The following is a 14,526-nucleotide window of genomic DNA, read 5'->3' on the forward strand; positions in this document are numbered from 1 at the left end:
ACATGGCACTGAGAGAAACACTTTTAATGGATTAAGTAGGCAGAAGGAAAAAATCCCAAATGAATTGCAGACTTGTGTCAAGAGGTAAAAAGTAGCAGGAAAGGTTACCAGTGAATATTGACCAGGTGTTGGCTCTATAAAGCAAGAACAGTGGTTTCTTAAGATAATACAGAGGCAGAGGCATAGATGTGCAAAAAAATGAGAGAAAGCAGAAAAAAGCTTTAAAAATGAAAAGAGAGCTGGTCTTGGAGGCACCCTCCTTCAATATCAACAGTAAGGAGGCAGAGGCAGGTGGATCACAGTGGGAGGCCAGCCTGTTGTTCAAAGTGAGTACCAGGCCAGCTAGGGCTATATAGTGAGACCTGACTCAAAAAAAATTGGTTTTCTAAACCAGTTATATAATAGTCTTACTCATTTCTCTTATTATTAATTCATGAGAATATTTTGTATAGTAATTTAAGTTTTGGTGAGCTTTTTAAGATTTTTCTCTTTCTTTGAAATATCCTTCTGTTCACACAACTATGTTACATATTTCTTTATTGTTACTGTTTCAGTAGGCTTTAAGGGTATTTGATTTGGAAATTAAGTCTACTTTTAGAAAAAATAAACAGTTCTCTATTTGAATTTTTCATTTTCCCCCATATCGTTAAAATTTCTTTCTGGAAACTTTATTTTCTGAGATTCTCACTCCATTCTCTATGTCCCTTGACTTCATATTTTTATTTCTTCTTGCTGTGCTGGCGGGGTTATTTTAGCGTCATCTCAGCTCATGCCAAGTCTGTCAGTCAACAAAGATGTACAAGCATCTAAGAGTTAGTTTATAAAGTTTGTTTCAAAGATAATTTATTTCTAGTTTCATTATTTTTAACAATTAAAGACCTCACATGATTTTTATATTTATTTGGGATGGAGTTTTCATCTCTCAGTTCTCCCTTGGTTCCTTTAGATATAAAGCATAAAGATGACCACATCTTCATGATGGAGAAGTCATATATACACACACACCTACATAATCTGCATGTACAACTTCTATCAGATAAATTACACCATCATGTGTTGCATCTACTTTCTAGTTATCATAGGTTTAATGTGTGGAATTACTATTGCTAACCTTGGCTGCTCACTTCTTTACTTTGCTGAGAAGTCTTAGGGCAATGAGAACAGATTCATGAGAAAGTCACCTTTTTCCAATGATTTTTTTTTCTCATACAATGGCTGCTGTGACAACCTTTCTTTTCCTGCCTGCCATTTTTGCCCTCCCTCTTTTCTTTCTTTTTTCCTCATTCCTCTCTTTCTATCTCACTTGTACTAAATATTTAGAGTCAAGAAGCACATTACATAAGAATGGTAAGTATGTTGAATGTGTGCAGGATATTTGGTAAAACATAAAATGTGACTGTATCCAGTTGGTGAAATCATGTGAACTAGTGGGTCATGGACTTCCTAGATTACATTGTCATATCTGTCATACAAGTGTATCTATTTTGTTTTTTGTTAATCTTTACTGAATCAAGCCATCAAATTTATAAGGAACAATGTTGTTGCATTTGACAATTTATAATTCAAAAACTGAAGAAAGCCGGGTGATGGTGGCACACGCCTTTAATCCCAGCACTCGGGAGGCAGAGGTAGGAGGATCTCTGTGAGTTCAAGACCAGCCTGGTCTACAGAGCTAGTTCCAGGACAGGCTCCAAAGCCACAGAGAAACCCTGTCTTGAAAAACAAAACAAAAAACAAAAAAACAAAAAACAAAAACTGAAGAAAACATAAAATCTGATCTGTCGCATCTATTAGATAAGATATTATAAAATTCCGTTTCAAATGTTGAATTATTAAAAATGAATATATGAGGACTAACACAAATGTTTACACAAATTAGCTAGGTGCCAGCAACTCTGAATAGATTATGAAATCCAAATTTCAAAAGGACACTGTAAGATAGAAATTACACAACAACCTCTTCTATATATATACATGGTCATGCTAAATTTTTTTTAACAAAAAGACAATCAAATTCAGAGACGTGTGAGAAGAAATCAAATGATGACATCACGCGTTAATCTGTATAACGCAAAGCAGTTTAGCGTGTGAAATCTGATTACCGCAACCCACCATAGCAAGAGGTCAAGGAGAAAAGCAACACAATTAATCACAATGGATACAGAAAAATTACTCAACAAAATACAGCACATATTAATGGGCAAAACGATAGCAAAAGAATACAGAAGGGAACTTTTGAGTATGTTCAAAAGTATACAGTAGCCAAACATGGTGGCACATCTTTAATTCCAGCACACAGGAGGCAGAGGCAGGCGGATCTCTGTGAGTTCCAGGCCATTCTCCATAGTGAATTCCAGAACAGCCCAAGCTACACATAATGACACCCAGTCTCATAAGATACCCAAACAAGTATATATGTGTATAATAAATATTACTAAAGACAAACTATTAAAATTTTTCTGCTGGAAATCAACAATGACACAGTGATGTCCACCCTGGCTACTAACAAGATTTTACTACCAGTTCCAGCCAGAGAAATAAGGTAAAGAAGAAGAAAAAGGCACAGCAGAAGGAATAAAATTATATTTTAAGTGATGAAATTATGTGGTTAAAATCATGAAAACTCTGCAATCAGAAGTAAACATCAGCATAAATAGTGTAAGAGGCCACACCCAAGTGGGTGGGTAACTTAAAGGCTACTGGCAGTAGGAATTCCTGCAGCACAGAAGTGATAAAGCAAGCCAGGAATGCCGGCAGATGTGAGATAAGCTCTGTTTATAAGAAGAAAAACTGAAATAGCATTTAAAATGGCTTCTAAATATATCAACACCAACAAAAGAATCTCCTAGGGAGTTATAAAGTGGGAAGATCAAAAATTATTGAGAAAAATATAAAGATCTAAATAAACTGAGGAATGCACAATAATCTATTGGAAAGACTCAGCTGCTGAAATATCGTTTATCTTTTGAAGAATCAATAAATTATAAAACTTTATGCAGAATTTCTGCAATCTTCTTTGTGTATTTGATGGCCTTTTTGTATGCAAATGCAAAGAGAAAATACTAAAAAATCTTGACCCAAAATAATGATCTGTGGAAGAAATAATTGGTGATGCACGCTTTATTAAAATTAGATTTTATGATCTGTGAAAGAGTCTACCAAAAAGTGTCAAAGATCAGGAGAAAATGCTGCCAAATGATGTAATTGATAAAAGACAGCTGTGCAAATACAGACTTTAAAGACCCAACATTAAGAAAACAAGCCTACATAATGCCAAGGATACTAACACCAAACAAAACTCTGAGATGGAATGGCTATTCTTGGTTGTCAACTTGACTACAGCTGGAATTAACTAAAACTCCAAAATGGGACACACCTGTGAAAAATTTTGCTTACTTTGAAGTGGAAAGATCCACTTCTAAGCAGATCTTCAAGGTAGGTAGACGCGCCTTTAATCCAGTTCTTTCAGTGTGAGAAGATTCATCTTTAATCTGGGCTGCACCTTCTGCTGGGAGCCTTTATAATTGTGGTTCTCAGCCTTTTGGTTGTGATCCATTGAGAAGGGTCAAATGACCCTCTCACAGGACTCCCCTAAGACTATTGGAAAACACAGATTTTTTTTTGGGCTAAGCATTTTTTTATTCAAGAATGTTTTTCTCCTGTAAGCATTCATTCCTGTAACCTAGGTTTTGAAACATTTAAAGGCTTACTTCCAGAGGTTTTCTCAATCATGATTTGGATCATGCAATAGAGAGCAAGAATGTAGACTTGAAGTTATGGATATTAATCATTCTCAATTAATGGCATCATTTGGGAAAGTTTAGAAAATATTGTCATCCTGGAAGAAATAAGTCATGATTTTTTTTTTCCTGAGAGTATACATTCACACACCATTTCAAGTTCCTACACCTGGTTCATGCTGCAGGCTGAGGATGTGAGTTCTTAGCTTCCAAATGTAGCTGTCATGTCTGACACTTCTTATTACAATTTTCAAAGTGATCATATAACGGTGTGGAACTCAGAGTCACAATAAACTATTATATTAATTGACTTAGACATTATGTTTTATCATAGACAAAAAAGAGGCATCATACACATCTATAAAATTTTACATCTGGATAAGGGATAGGGGAAGCTTGGTTAATCTATCATATTTAAGAAGTGGAACATAGTTGAGGCGTGCTCTCCTAGAACCCAGAAGAAAAACTGAGATGGACCAGGTGCTTGAGCTCTGGGTGATTTCCATGGGAAACAGAAGAACTTGGACTTTCCCTTTTTGTAGCTTGAGTTTCCCCTCATAATATGTAGAAATGTAATTGTTTATCTTAAAGCTAGCCTGGTTATTTCCCGAATCAAGCTAACTTCTCCAGATTTATTTATATAAATGAAGAAAGGTGAGAAATCAAAAAGTTACCTTATCACTAAATGCACAGGACTTTTGTCCATATAATTTTGCATCTGCAATTAACAATGGAGACTTTATAATGGTTGAACAGACTTGACACTTGTAGACTTGTTTTCTTCCCAGTCTTCTGTAAGTAAATGTGTGTTGCCTGAAGATATTTCCAAAATATTTATAGTCACATTCCCTTCAGTATGAATCTTGTCATGTCATCAGAGTACTGTGATTTGCAAAGGCCGTAATAGACTCCTTATGTACTAAAAGTTTACTCTCATATAAAGACTACCATGAAGAGGAAAACTTTACCACACTGATTGCACCTAAAGTGTTTGACAGGCTGGACTGGGGTGGCACACCCCTTTAATCCAGCACTTGGGAGACAGAGACTGACAAATCTCTGTGAGTTAAAGGCCAGCCTTGTCTATGAGTGAGTTCCAGAACAGACTCCAATGCTACAGAGAGAAACCCTACCTCGATAAACCAAAAAAAGAAAAAAAAAAAAGTTTCTTTGCAGTATGATTTTATTCTCAAGATTTTAAAGCCTGATGACACATACAAAGGCTCTACCACATTGGCTAAAATTGTAGGGTGTCTATTCAGCATGTGTTCTTGGATAGATGTGTACACTTGTATAACATGCAAAGGCTTTACTACACTGAGTACATTCATAAGGTTTCTCTCCAGTATGTGTTCTTTTATGTGTTTTTAGACTACGGAGTTGTGAAAAGGCCTTATCACATTGATTACATTCATATGGCTTCTCTCCAGTATGTGTTCTTTTGTGAAGTTTGAGAGTACTGGTATATGAAAAGGCTTTACCACATTGATTACATTCATAGGGTTTCTCTCCAGTATGTGTTATTTTGTGTCTTTGGAGTTTAGAGCGCTCTGAAAAAGCTTTATTACATTGCTTACATTCAAAGGGCTTCTCTCCAGTATGTGTTCTTTGATGTCTTTGAAGTTCACCATGATACGCAAAACCTTTATCACATTGCTTACATTTATAAGGTTTCTCTCCAGTATGTGTTCTTTGATGTATTTGGAGACTACTGTTCTGTGGAAAGGCTTTACCACATTCATTACACTGATAAGGTTTCTCTCCAGTATGTATCCTCTGATGTAATCGAACTTTACTGTTCTGTGAAAAGGCTTTACCACATTGATGACATGTGTAGGGTTTCTCTCCAGTATGTGTTCTTTGATGTATTTGGAGACTACTGTTCTGTGAAAAGGCTTTACCACATTCATTACACTGATAAGGTTTCTCTCCAGTATGTATCCTCTGATGTACTCGAACTTTACTGTTCTGTGAAAAGGCTTTACCACATTGATGACATGTGTAGGGTTTCTCTCCAGTATGTGTTCTTTGATGTATTTGGAGACTACTGTTCTGTGAAAAGGCTTTACCACATTCATTACACTGATAAGGTTTCTCTCCAGTATGTATCCTCTGATGTACTCGAACTTTACTGTTCTGTGAAAAGGCTTTACCACATTGATGACATGTGTAGGGTTTCTCTCCAGTATGTGTTCTTTGATGTATTTGGAGACTACTGTTCTGTGAAAAGGCTTTACCACATTCATTACACTGATAAGGTTTCTCTCCAGTATGTATCCTCTGATGTACTCGAACTTGACTTTTCTGTGCAAAGGCTTTACCACATTGATTACATGTGTAGGGTTTCTCTCCAGTATGTGTTCTTTTATGTATTTGGAGATTAGACTGATGTGGAAATAGTTTACCACATTCATTACATTCGTAGCGTTTCTCTTTAGTATGTGTTCTTTCATGTATTTGGAGTTTAGAGCATTTTGAAAAAGCTTTATCACATTGATTACATTCATCAGTTTTCTCTCCAGAATGTTGTCTTCTGTGAACTTGAAGACTTCTGACATATGAAAAGTCTTTACTGCATTGATTACTTTCATAGAGATTCTCTTCAGCATGTGTACTTTGAAGTAATTGGAGAGAACTGGTACCTGCAAAGGCTTCATCATATTGAATGCCATCATATGGCTTCTCTGCTGAATGAAATTTTTCAAGCCTTTGAAGATGACTGTAACATGCAAAGGCTTTATCACACTGAGGATATTCAGAGGGCTTTTGTCCAATATGGTTTCTCTCATCCCTTCCATGTTTTCTAGCACTTTGACAATACTCTTCAAAATTATGGTCTTCCCAATAGTACCCAAGAGCGGTGAGGTTCCTGTATGTCTCCAGTATCACATCTATGTAAAAACTCTGTTGGAAAGGATTCAGCAAAATCCACTCATCCTCAGTGAAGTCAATGTGAACATCCTCATAGGTCACTGAATTATACAGATCACGTCAGGCAATGAACAGGTAGGCCACCAGTTCATGAAACTTCTTCATTCCTTTAGTTTCCACAGTTACAATCCGCAAATAACTCTCCAGGGATCACCCCTGAGACATATCCCCAGGCCCCAAGAGCAGGCCAGGCCAGCAAGAAGAACAGGTAGTTGAACTCAGGCAAAACTCCAAGTCGTGGCTTCCAGGCTCACCCATGTTCTCCTCAGAGCTCCTGAAGTAGCACTCACAGCACAGAATACCAAACACAGATATTTTTATTGTTAGTCACAACAGTAGCAAGGTTATAGTTTATGAAGTAACAATGAAAATAATTTTATGGTTGGGGACACCACAGCAAGAGAAACTGTATTGAAAGGTCACAACATCAGGTAGGCAGAGAACCATTGCTTTATAAAGACATGAAAGAAGGAATCTTTTCCTCTTTTTCTGCTTGCTCTAGTCTGGCATTAGAGCCTACCTCTTTGGGATTCCAGTGTATACTGAAGACCAGCTGAGACATCCAGCCTCATAGACTGAACAACTACTGGATTCTTGGACCTTCCATTCATAGGCAGCCATTTTTGGATGAGCTGGACCATAACTCATAATTCATTCTAATGAATTCCTTTATATACATATATGTATATATATTTACTATAATAAATATTCTTTCTATGCATTATATATATATATATCATCTATATCTATACTCTAGAGAATCCTAATACAGATGATGAATAACCACATGGGAAGAGGCTCCATGTCAACAAGTTAAAAAAATGAAACACCACTACCCAACCATAAGGCAGAATGACTAATCTCTGGGACATTGACACTACCACTCCTGAGAGGACATGACACACCAAGAACCTCATTTATGTGTTATGGGAATGAAAATGATATAGTCATTTTAGAAGATTGTTTGGCAGTAAAACCAAGCACACTCTTACTATATGAGACAGCAATCATGTTTCTTAGTATTTAAGTTAATTGAAACTATGTTCACACAAAAAACTGAAACAGGGGCATTACTGGAGCCTTTTACATCACTTGTCAAACTCTAACAGTTACCAAGATCCTTCCATAAGTGAAACTGAGATAGCCTAATGCAATCACAAAATGGAATATTATTCAATGCCAAGTGAAATGAGCTGCCAAGTCATGAAGAGGCATTGAGAAAAAACATGTTTATCACTGAAGTAAGCTGAAAAACTCTGAACTGTATGAAATATCAAAAAGTTCAAAGGATACAGGCAGTATAAAAGACCAATGATTTTCAGAGATTCAGAAAATGGAGATATAGATTAAATAAGTAGATTTTGAAGATTTGGTGTCAGAGAAATGGCTTCGTGTTACTCAAAAATAGATGCATGTTGCATGTCATGATAAATTGTGTGTGTGTGTGTGTGTGTGTGTATAGTATGTAGAGGAGATCCCAGTTAAATTGATGGACTCATGGAAAAATATACATTAATATTGAAGCTCAGTCAGTTATAAAAAATGTACCGCTCTAGATTGAACTATAATGAGGAGGGTTGTGCCCAGTTGTGGAGGTTCTCTGTGCCTTTTAATATTTTTTCTGTTGGTTTAACATTCATTAAAAGTCATTTATTTCTGAAGGAAACTTATCTTTAAGATAATAATACCTATTGTGGAGTTATAAGAAGTAAGAGAGAATAGCATTACTGTTTGATATTCGAGGCAAATGGAATCTTTGAGCTGATTCATGATCACCTGACTTAGGACATTGTGACAACTCAGAAACAATGGGCAATGGGTCATCTTTTCAGTACAGAATGCAAAAGATTTGGGAAAATATGGACCCTAATTTTATGCACTTGAAAGAGTTTATGTTGATTATAGCTTTAAATATGAAAACAAAAACCAATCATCCAAAATACATAAGAATTCTTATGACCTTGGAGATAGAAAGATTTAAACAGTAGAATAGTGCTACCCAGACATGGAAAATATTGACAGATAAGGTTAAGTTAAAATTAGTATTTTTTTGTTTCTCAAAGAAGGCATAGAAAAAATTATTTGCAATATGCATATATACAAAACAGGTTTATACTAAGAATATAGATTCTTCTGCAGACCAAAAAGCCATCAGACCAATGGCTCAGATAGGAAATATATAAAAGACCTCATCATGAGAATGCATATGAATGGTCAATAAACATGTGAAAGTTTGTAACATTTCATTGATATCCAGGGAAATGCTAATTAAATGTACACTATGACATTCCTACTCACTAGGGTGGTTAAAACCGGGAAAGACAGCATCAAATGTTGACAAGATTATGGAGCAACTGGAAATCCCATGTGTTGCTGGAATTACTTTTTCACATTGCTGGAAATGGAACCCAATCCACTGAGTGCACTAGGCAAGCATTCTACTATTGAGCTATTTCGAGCATTTAAAGGAATGTCTTTGAGACAGTGACTGGCTATGTATCCCACTCTTGCCTTGAATTTGTGATACCTCTTTGCGTGTCTTCTCAGAGATAGGACTAAAGGGATGAGCCATCAACTCAGCACAAGTGCTTTTGAAAACCATTTCACAGCATTTGTCAAGGCCAAATATATTTTCACACTTGGATGTATAGCACATCATTCTGATACATATAACTTATGCATATTTTATACATTGGACATGTGAAGGATTGACCACAAGAGTAATATCCAAGATGCCAACCTAGGCTTGATGTGATGCACGCCTATAATCTCAGGACTCGGAAGGCAGAGGCAGGCAGATCTCTCTGAGTCTGAGGTCAACATGGTCTGAAAAGTGAGCCAGGACAGCCAGAGCTGTTACACAGAGAAACCCTGCCTTTAAAGAGCAAGCCAAAACAAACCAAAACAAACAAGTAAAACAAAAAAACCAAGCAACTAAAAACTGAAACCTGGAAATCGGCAATGTTCCTTTTGTGCTGTGTGTGCGTGCAAATGATGCAGACATATGGAGGAATGGTACAAACGATGACAGCAGAATACCATAGAGGAGCATGCCAAAGAAGATGCAAGCGAAGAGCAATCTTACAGCAGAGGAGTACTCTACCGGCACTACTTTAAAAGTCCTAAGAGAAGCAAAAATATCATATGGTAATAAAACGGCAGGGGGAGCTTTTTTCTCTTTCGGTGCGAGCTACTTGTCTAGATTCTGCTTATTAGACCGTATTATCTTGGTGACCATTTGTTGTGCTATATACTCAAGACTGGTGCCCTTTTTATGTATATTTCAGTGGAAAGTAATTGGGGGAATATTCAAATATTTTGTAGGTATCCATTACATTGAATTTATGTATTCAAAACGTCTTTCATACATATCTATTGCTATTTAGTTCATTTAAAAAGTTACATTCATTGAAAGTTAATTCATCGAATGTGTCGGAACTTATGGTTGATAAGATTTGAGCACTCAATGGAAGGATAGTTCTGCATCTTAAAGGGTATTTAAACACAACAGGGTTGGACTGAGAACAAAAACGAGTGTACCCAATTGCAACACTAGAAAAGTACGCACGATGGCGCTGCAGACTAACAGTTTGTATTACGAGGCGCTCTAAGGATGAGCAGGAAGTCCTTCCCAGTAATCAGAATGCGGACTGTTCCCGGAGAGAAGGGGGCATTTACATAAGATCTAGGATAATGGACTCCTGTAAGCAATTCGGGAAGATTTAAGTCGAGGTTATTTCATCAAACATTATCTGTGTGGATTGAAACAGCCAAGATTTGGAAGCAACAGCGCCTTAGAAACTGCATCTGAACGATGGAGACAGCTCTAGCAAAAACGCCAGAGAAAAGGCAAGTCGTTTTTCTTACTATATTGTTGCTTTTATGGGAGGCTGGCTCTGAGGCAATTAGATATTCTATGCCAGAAGAAACAGAGACTGGATACTTGGTGGCTAATCTGGCAAAAGATCTGGGGCTTAGGGTGGGTGAACTGGCCACTAGAGGGGCGCGAATCCATCATAGAGGAAACAAAGAGCTCTTGCAGCTGGATGCAGAGACAGGGAATTTACTCCTGAAGGAAAAACCAGATCGGGAGAAGCTGTGTGGGGCGACAGAACCCTGTGTGCTGCACTTCCAGCTCATACTGGAAAACCCTGTGCAGTTCTTCCAAACTGACCTGCAGCTCACAGACATAAACGACCATTCTCCAGAGTTCCCACAAAGAGAAATGCTCCTAAAAATACAAGAAAAAGACCAGCCAGGGACTGTGTTTCATCTGAAGGCAGCTCAGGACCCTGACATAGGCAGCAATGCTGTTCAGAACTACACAGTCAGCCCAAACCTCCACTTCCATGTCGTTACTCACAGTCGTGCTGATGGCAGGAAATACCCAGAACTGGTGCTGGACAGAGCCCTGGACAGGGAGGAGCAGCCTGAGCTCACTTTAACCCTCACTGCTGTAGATGGAGGGTCTCCACACAGGTCTGGGACCACCACAGTTCGCATTGAAGTCGTGGACATCAATGATAACGCTCCCCAGTTTGTACAGTCGCTCTATGAGGTTCAAGTCCCTGAGAACAGCCCCCTTAATGCCTTAGTTTTGACGGTGTCTGCCAGGGATTTAGATGCTGGGATATATGGAAAGGTAGTCTACTCTCTGTTTCAAGGTGGTGAAGTTTCTCAACCATTTGTAATAGACCAAGTTACAGGAGAAATTCGCCTTAAAGAGGCATTAGATTTTGAGGCAACAACGTATTATACCATGGAAATTGTAGCGGCAGACAGTGGAGGTCTTTCAGGGAAATGCAGTGTAGCTATACAGGTGCTGGATGTGAATGACAACGTCCCTAAACTCACAGTATCTTCGCTCACTAGTTCAATCCCAGAAAATGTTCCTGAAGCTGTAGTTGCTGTTTTCAGTGTTTCTGACCCAGATTCTGGGGACAATGGAAGGATGGTGTGTTCTATTCAGAACGATATTCCATTTCTCTTAAAACCCACATTCGAGAACTATTACACTTTAGTGACAGAGGGGCCACTGGACAGAGAGAGCAGAGCTGAGTACAACATCACCATCACAGTCAGCGATATGGGCACACCCAGGCTTACAAGCCAGCACAGCATAACAGTGCAGGTCTCCGACGTCAACGACAATGCCCCCACCTTCACACAAAGCTCCTACACCCTGTTTGTCCAAGAGAACAACAGTCCCGCCCTGCACATAGGCACCATCAGCGCCACAGACTCAGACTTGGGCTCCAATGCCCACATCACCTACTCGCTGCTGCCCACTCACGACCCGCAGCTGCCTCTCTCCTCGCTCATCTCCATCAATGCCGACAATGGGCAGCTGTTCGCGCTCAGGGCGCTGGACTATGAGGCTCTGCAGAGCTTCGAGTTCCACGTGAGCGCCACAGACCAAGGCTCGCCTGCGCTCAGCAGCCAGACGCTGGTGCGCGTGGTGGTGCTGGATGCCAACGACAATGCGCCCTTCGTGCTCTACCCGCTGCAGAACGCCTCTGCGCCCTTCACAGAGCTGCTGCCCAGAGCGGCGGAACCCGGCTACCTGGTCACCAAGGTGGTGGCTGTGGACCGCGACTCTGGCCAGAACGCCTGGTTATCCTTTCAGCTGCTGAAGGCCACGGAGCCAGGACTGTTCAGCGTGTGGGCTCACAATGGCGAGGTGCGCACCTCCAGGCTGCTGAATGAGCGCGATGCGCCCAAGCACAGGCTGCTGCTGCTGGTCAAGGACAATGGCGATCCTCAGCGGTCTGCCAGTGTCACTCTGCACGTGCTGTTGGTTGATGGCTTCTCTCAGCCCTTCCTGCCTCTGCCAGAGGTGGCGCGCGACCCCGCGCAGGATAATAATGACTTGCTCACACTCTATTTGGTCATTGCCTTGGCATCTGTTTCTTCGCTCTTTCTCTTGTCTGTGCTGCTGTTTGTGGGGGTGAGGCTGTGCAGGAGGGCCAGGGCATCCTCGCTGAGTGGCTGCTCTGTGCCTGAAGGACACTTTCCTGGACACCTGGTTGATATCAGCGGCATGGGGACCCTGTCCCAGGATTATCAATATGAGGTATGTCTCGCTGGAGACCCGGGGACCACAGATTTCAAGTTCTTTAATCCCATCATCCCCAGTGGTCTGTTTCAGGACCCCTAGCTAAATTCCAGTTACCGGGAGACGTAGGTTTCAATAACCACATCGGAAATAATTGCTGTATATTTTCCTTTTGCTTTCCATATTCTTTCCTTGAGTCAATATATTTCTACATCGATTTTATTCTCTGTTTTCTTTTAGTGTATTTTGGGGGGGGGTGAGAACTGTGCTTCCTATTTTGTCAGTGTAACCCTACTGCATCTTTTTCCTTCACTAATTTAGGAGGGGATATATAACTCTGCTGTGTTTCTCTGGTTATTTCAAATGCTGTTCTCAGGAGCTCATTTCTTCCTCTCCATTATAACCAGCATCAATTTCTGCAACATCCACTTCAAATAGTGTCTTGTTGAGGCTATGCATATAGCTTGCTGTATAGAATTAATTTTGATTTTCACTTCCCTCCAGCTTGGTATATTTTCAGTGTTCAGCACCCATGTGACATTTTCAGAGGTGCACACACCACACCTTGATACTATTCACTCATCCCATTCCTTAATCCTCTGTTTTCTCCCCATCACCGTCTTAACCCCCCCCCCCATTTTGCCTTCATGTACTAATTGACTTTTAGAGGGTGATTATTTAGCTTAAATGATCTGCAGCTCCATGTCTCTCAAAATGACATTTTCATTCTTGATGCCTGAATAAAGTAACTCCATCATGCATGTGTTTCCCTCACCCACACATATGTGTTATAATGGTACCACAGCGTTGTGTACAGCTAATAAAGGGTGAACATGAGATACCGTCATCTGTCGTAGTTTTCCATGTCTCATACATAAAAGAAAGGAGTGCGTTGTTAAGTTTGTCATCTTTTCCGACAATCACAGTTAATATTTCAAGACTTTATTTGCTTAAATACAGGCCAAAATGGTTTCTAAAATGTACCAGAGGTAACGTTGCTTGACCTAAGCCATTGCTAGTGGCTGAGTGTGCTTTCACCTTGTATGAGAAGAGATTTAGTGAGCCATGTGTTTGGATGATAAGCTGATTTATAAATGCTGTATAAACATGAGTGCCCATTAAACTTTCCACAAACTATGCAGATGAGTGGCTTTTAAGTGTTTTAATCTTTTTATCACTAATACTTATTTGCCATAAATAGGGTATCTCAGGGGAACTATTTCCATTGCATCCTATCTACCAATGGGTTCTTCCTTTCTATTTCCATCTGTCATGATGTAGGATTGTTGGGAATGAAATCTGCCAATCCACACCAGTATCCTTCCTATAACATTTTAACTGAAGAGTGTACAATATAGGAATTTATAATGGGGAAAAACAGTATCATTAGGGAAGTTGGAATTTTATACAACTAAATATAACACATGAAAGCAATGAAAATCACAATATATGCATATTTTGAGTGAATTTCTCTAAATAATGTTTCACATAACAAGTCATTATTTCTTTGGTTAAATTTACTTAAAAATCATTTTCCATATCTTATCACCCAGATATATCTATCTAGTATTTGAATGTTCTACAAGAAAAATAATTGAACTTATCAAAAATTAAAAATGATTTGGGCAATGGTGGTGCTTACTTTTAATCCAAGGAGGCAGAGGCAGAGGCAGAGGCAGAGGCAGAGGCAGAGGCAGAGGCAGAGGCAGAGGCAGAGGCAGAGGCAGAGGCAGAGGCAGAGGCAGAGGCAGAGGCAGAGGCAGAGGCAGAGGCAGAGGCAGAGGCAGAGGCAGAGGCAGA

The 14,526-nt window shown here is 39.4% G+C and overlaps 2 protein-coding genes across 2 annotated transcripts; one reads left to right on the forward strand and one right to left on the reverse strand.

Annotated features, from left to right (window-relative positions):
* Positions 1 to 3,627: 3,627 nt before the first annotated feature.
* Positions 3,628 to 6,719, reverse strand: LOC126491959 (zinc finger protein 431-like; the record flags this gene model as incomplete). The annotated part of the gene is made up of 1 exon (XM_050127974.1): positions 3,628 to 6,719. A coding segment is annotated over one exon (1,725 nt), but the record flags the coding sequence as incomplete, so codon positions are not given.
* A 3,605-nt stretch (positions 6,720 to 10,324) lies between these two features.
* On the forward strand, positions 10,325 to 13,882 carry LOC126491980 (protocadherin beta-6). The gene has a single exon (XM_050128041.1). It carries the CDS (start codon positions 10,486 to 10,488, stop codon positions 12,826 to 12,828), a length of 2,343 nt encoding a protein of 780 aa, XP_049983998.1. The 5' UTR covers positions 10,325 to 10,485; the 3' UTR covers positions 12,829 to 13,882.
* Positions 13,883 to 14,526: the final 644 nt, after the last annotated feature.

This window comes from Alexandromys fortis, unplaced genomic scaffold (assembly GCF_014885135.2).
Source record: "Alexandromys fortis isolate MF-2015 unplaced genomic scaffold, M_Fortis_MF-2015_v1.1 scaffold_283, whole genome shotgun sequence".
In the NCBI taxonomy this organism is placed as follows: domain Eukaryota; kingdom Metazoa; phylum Chordata; class Mammalia; order Rodentia; family Cricetidae; genus Alexandromys; species Alexandromys fortis.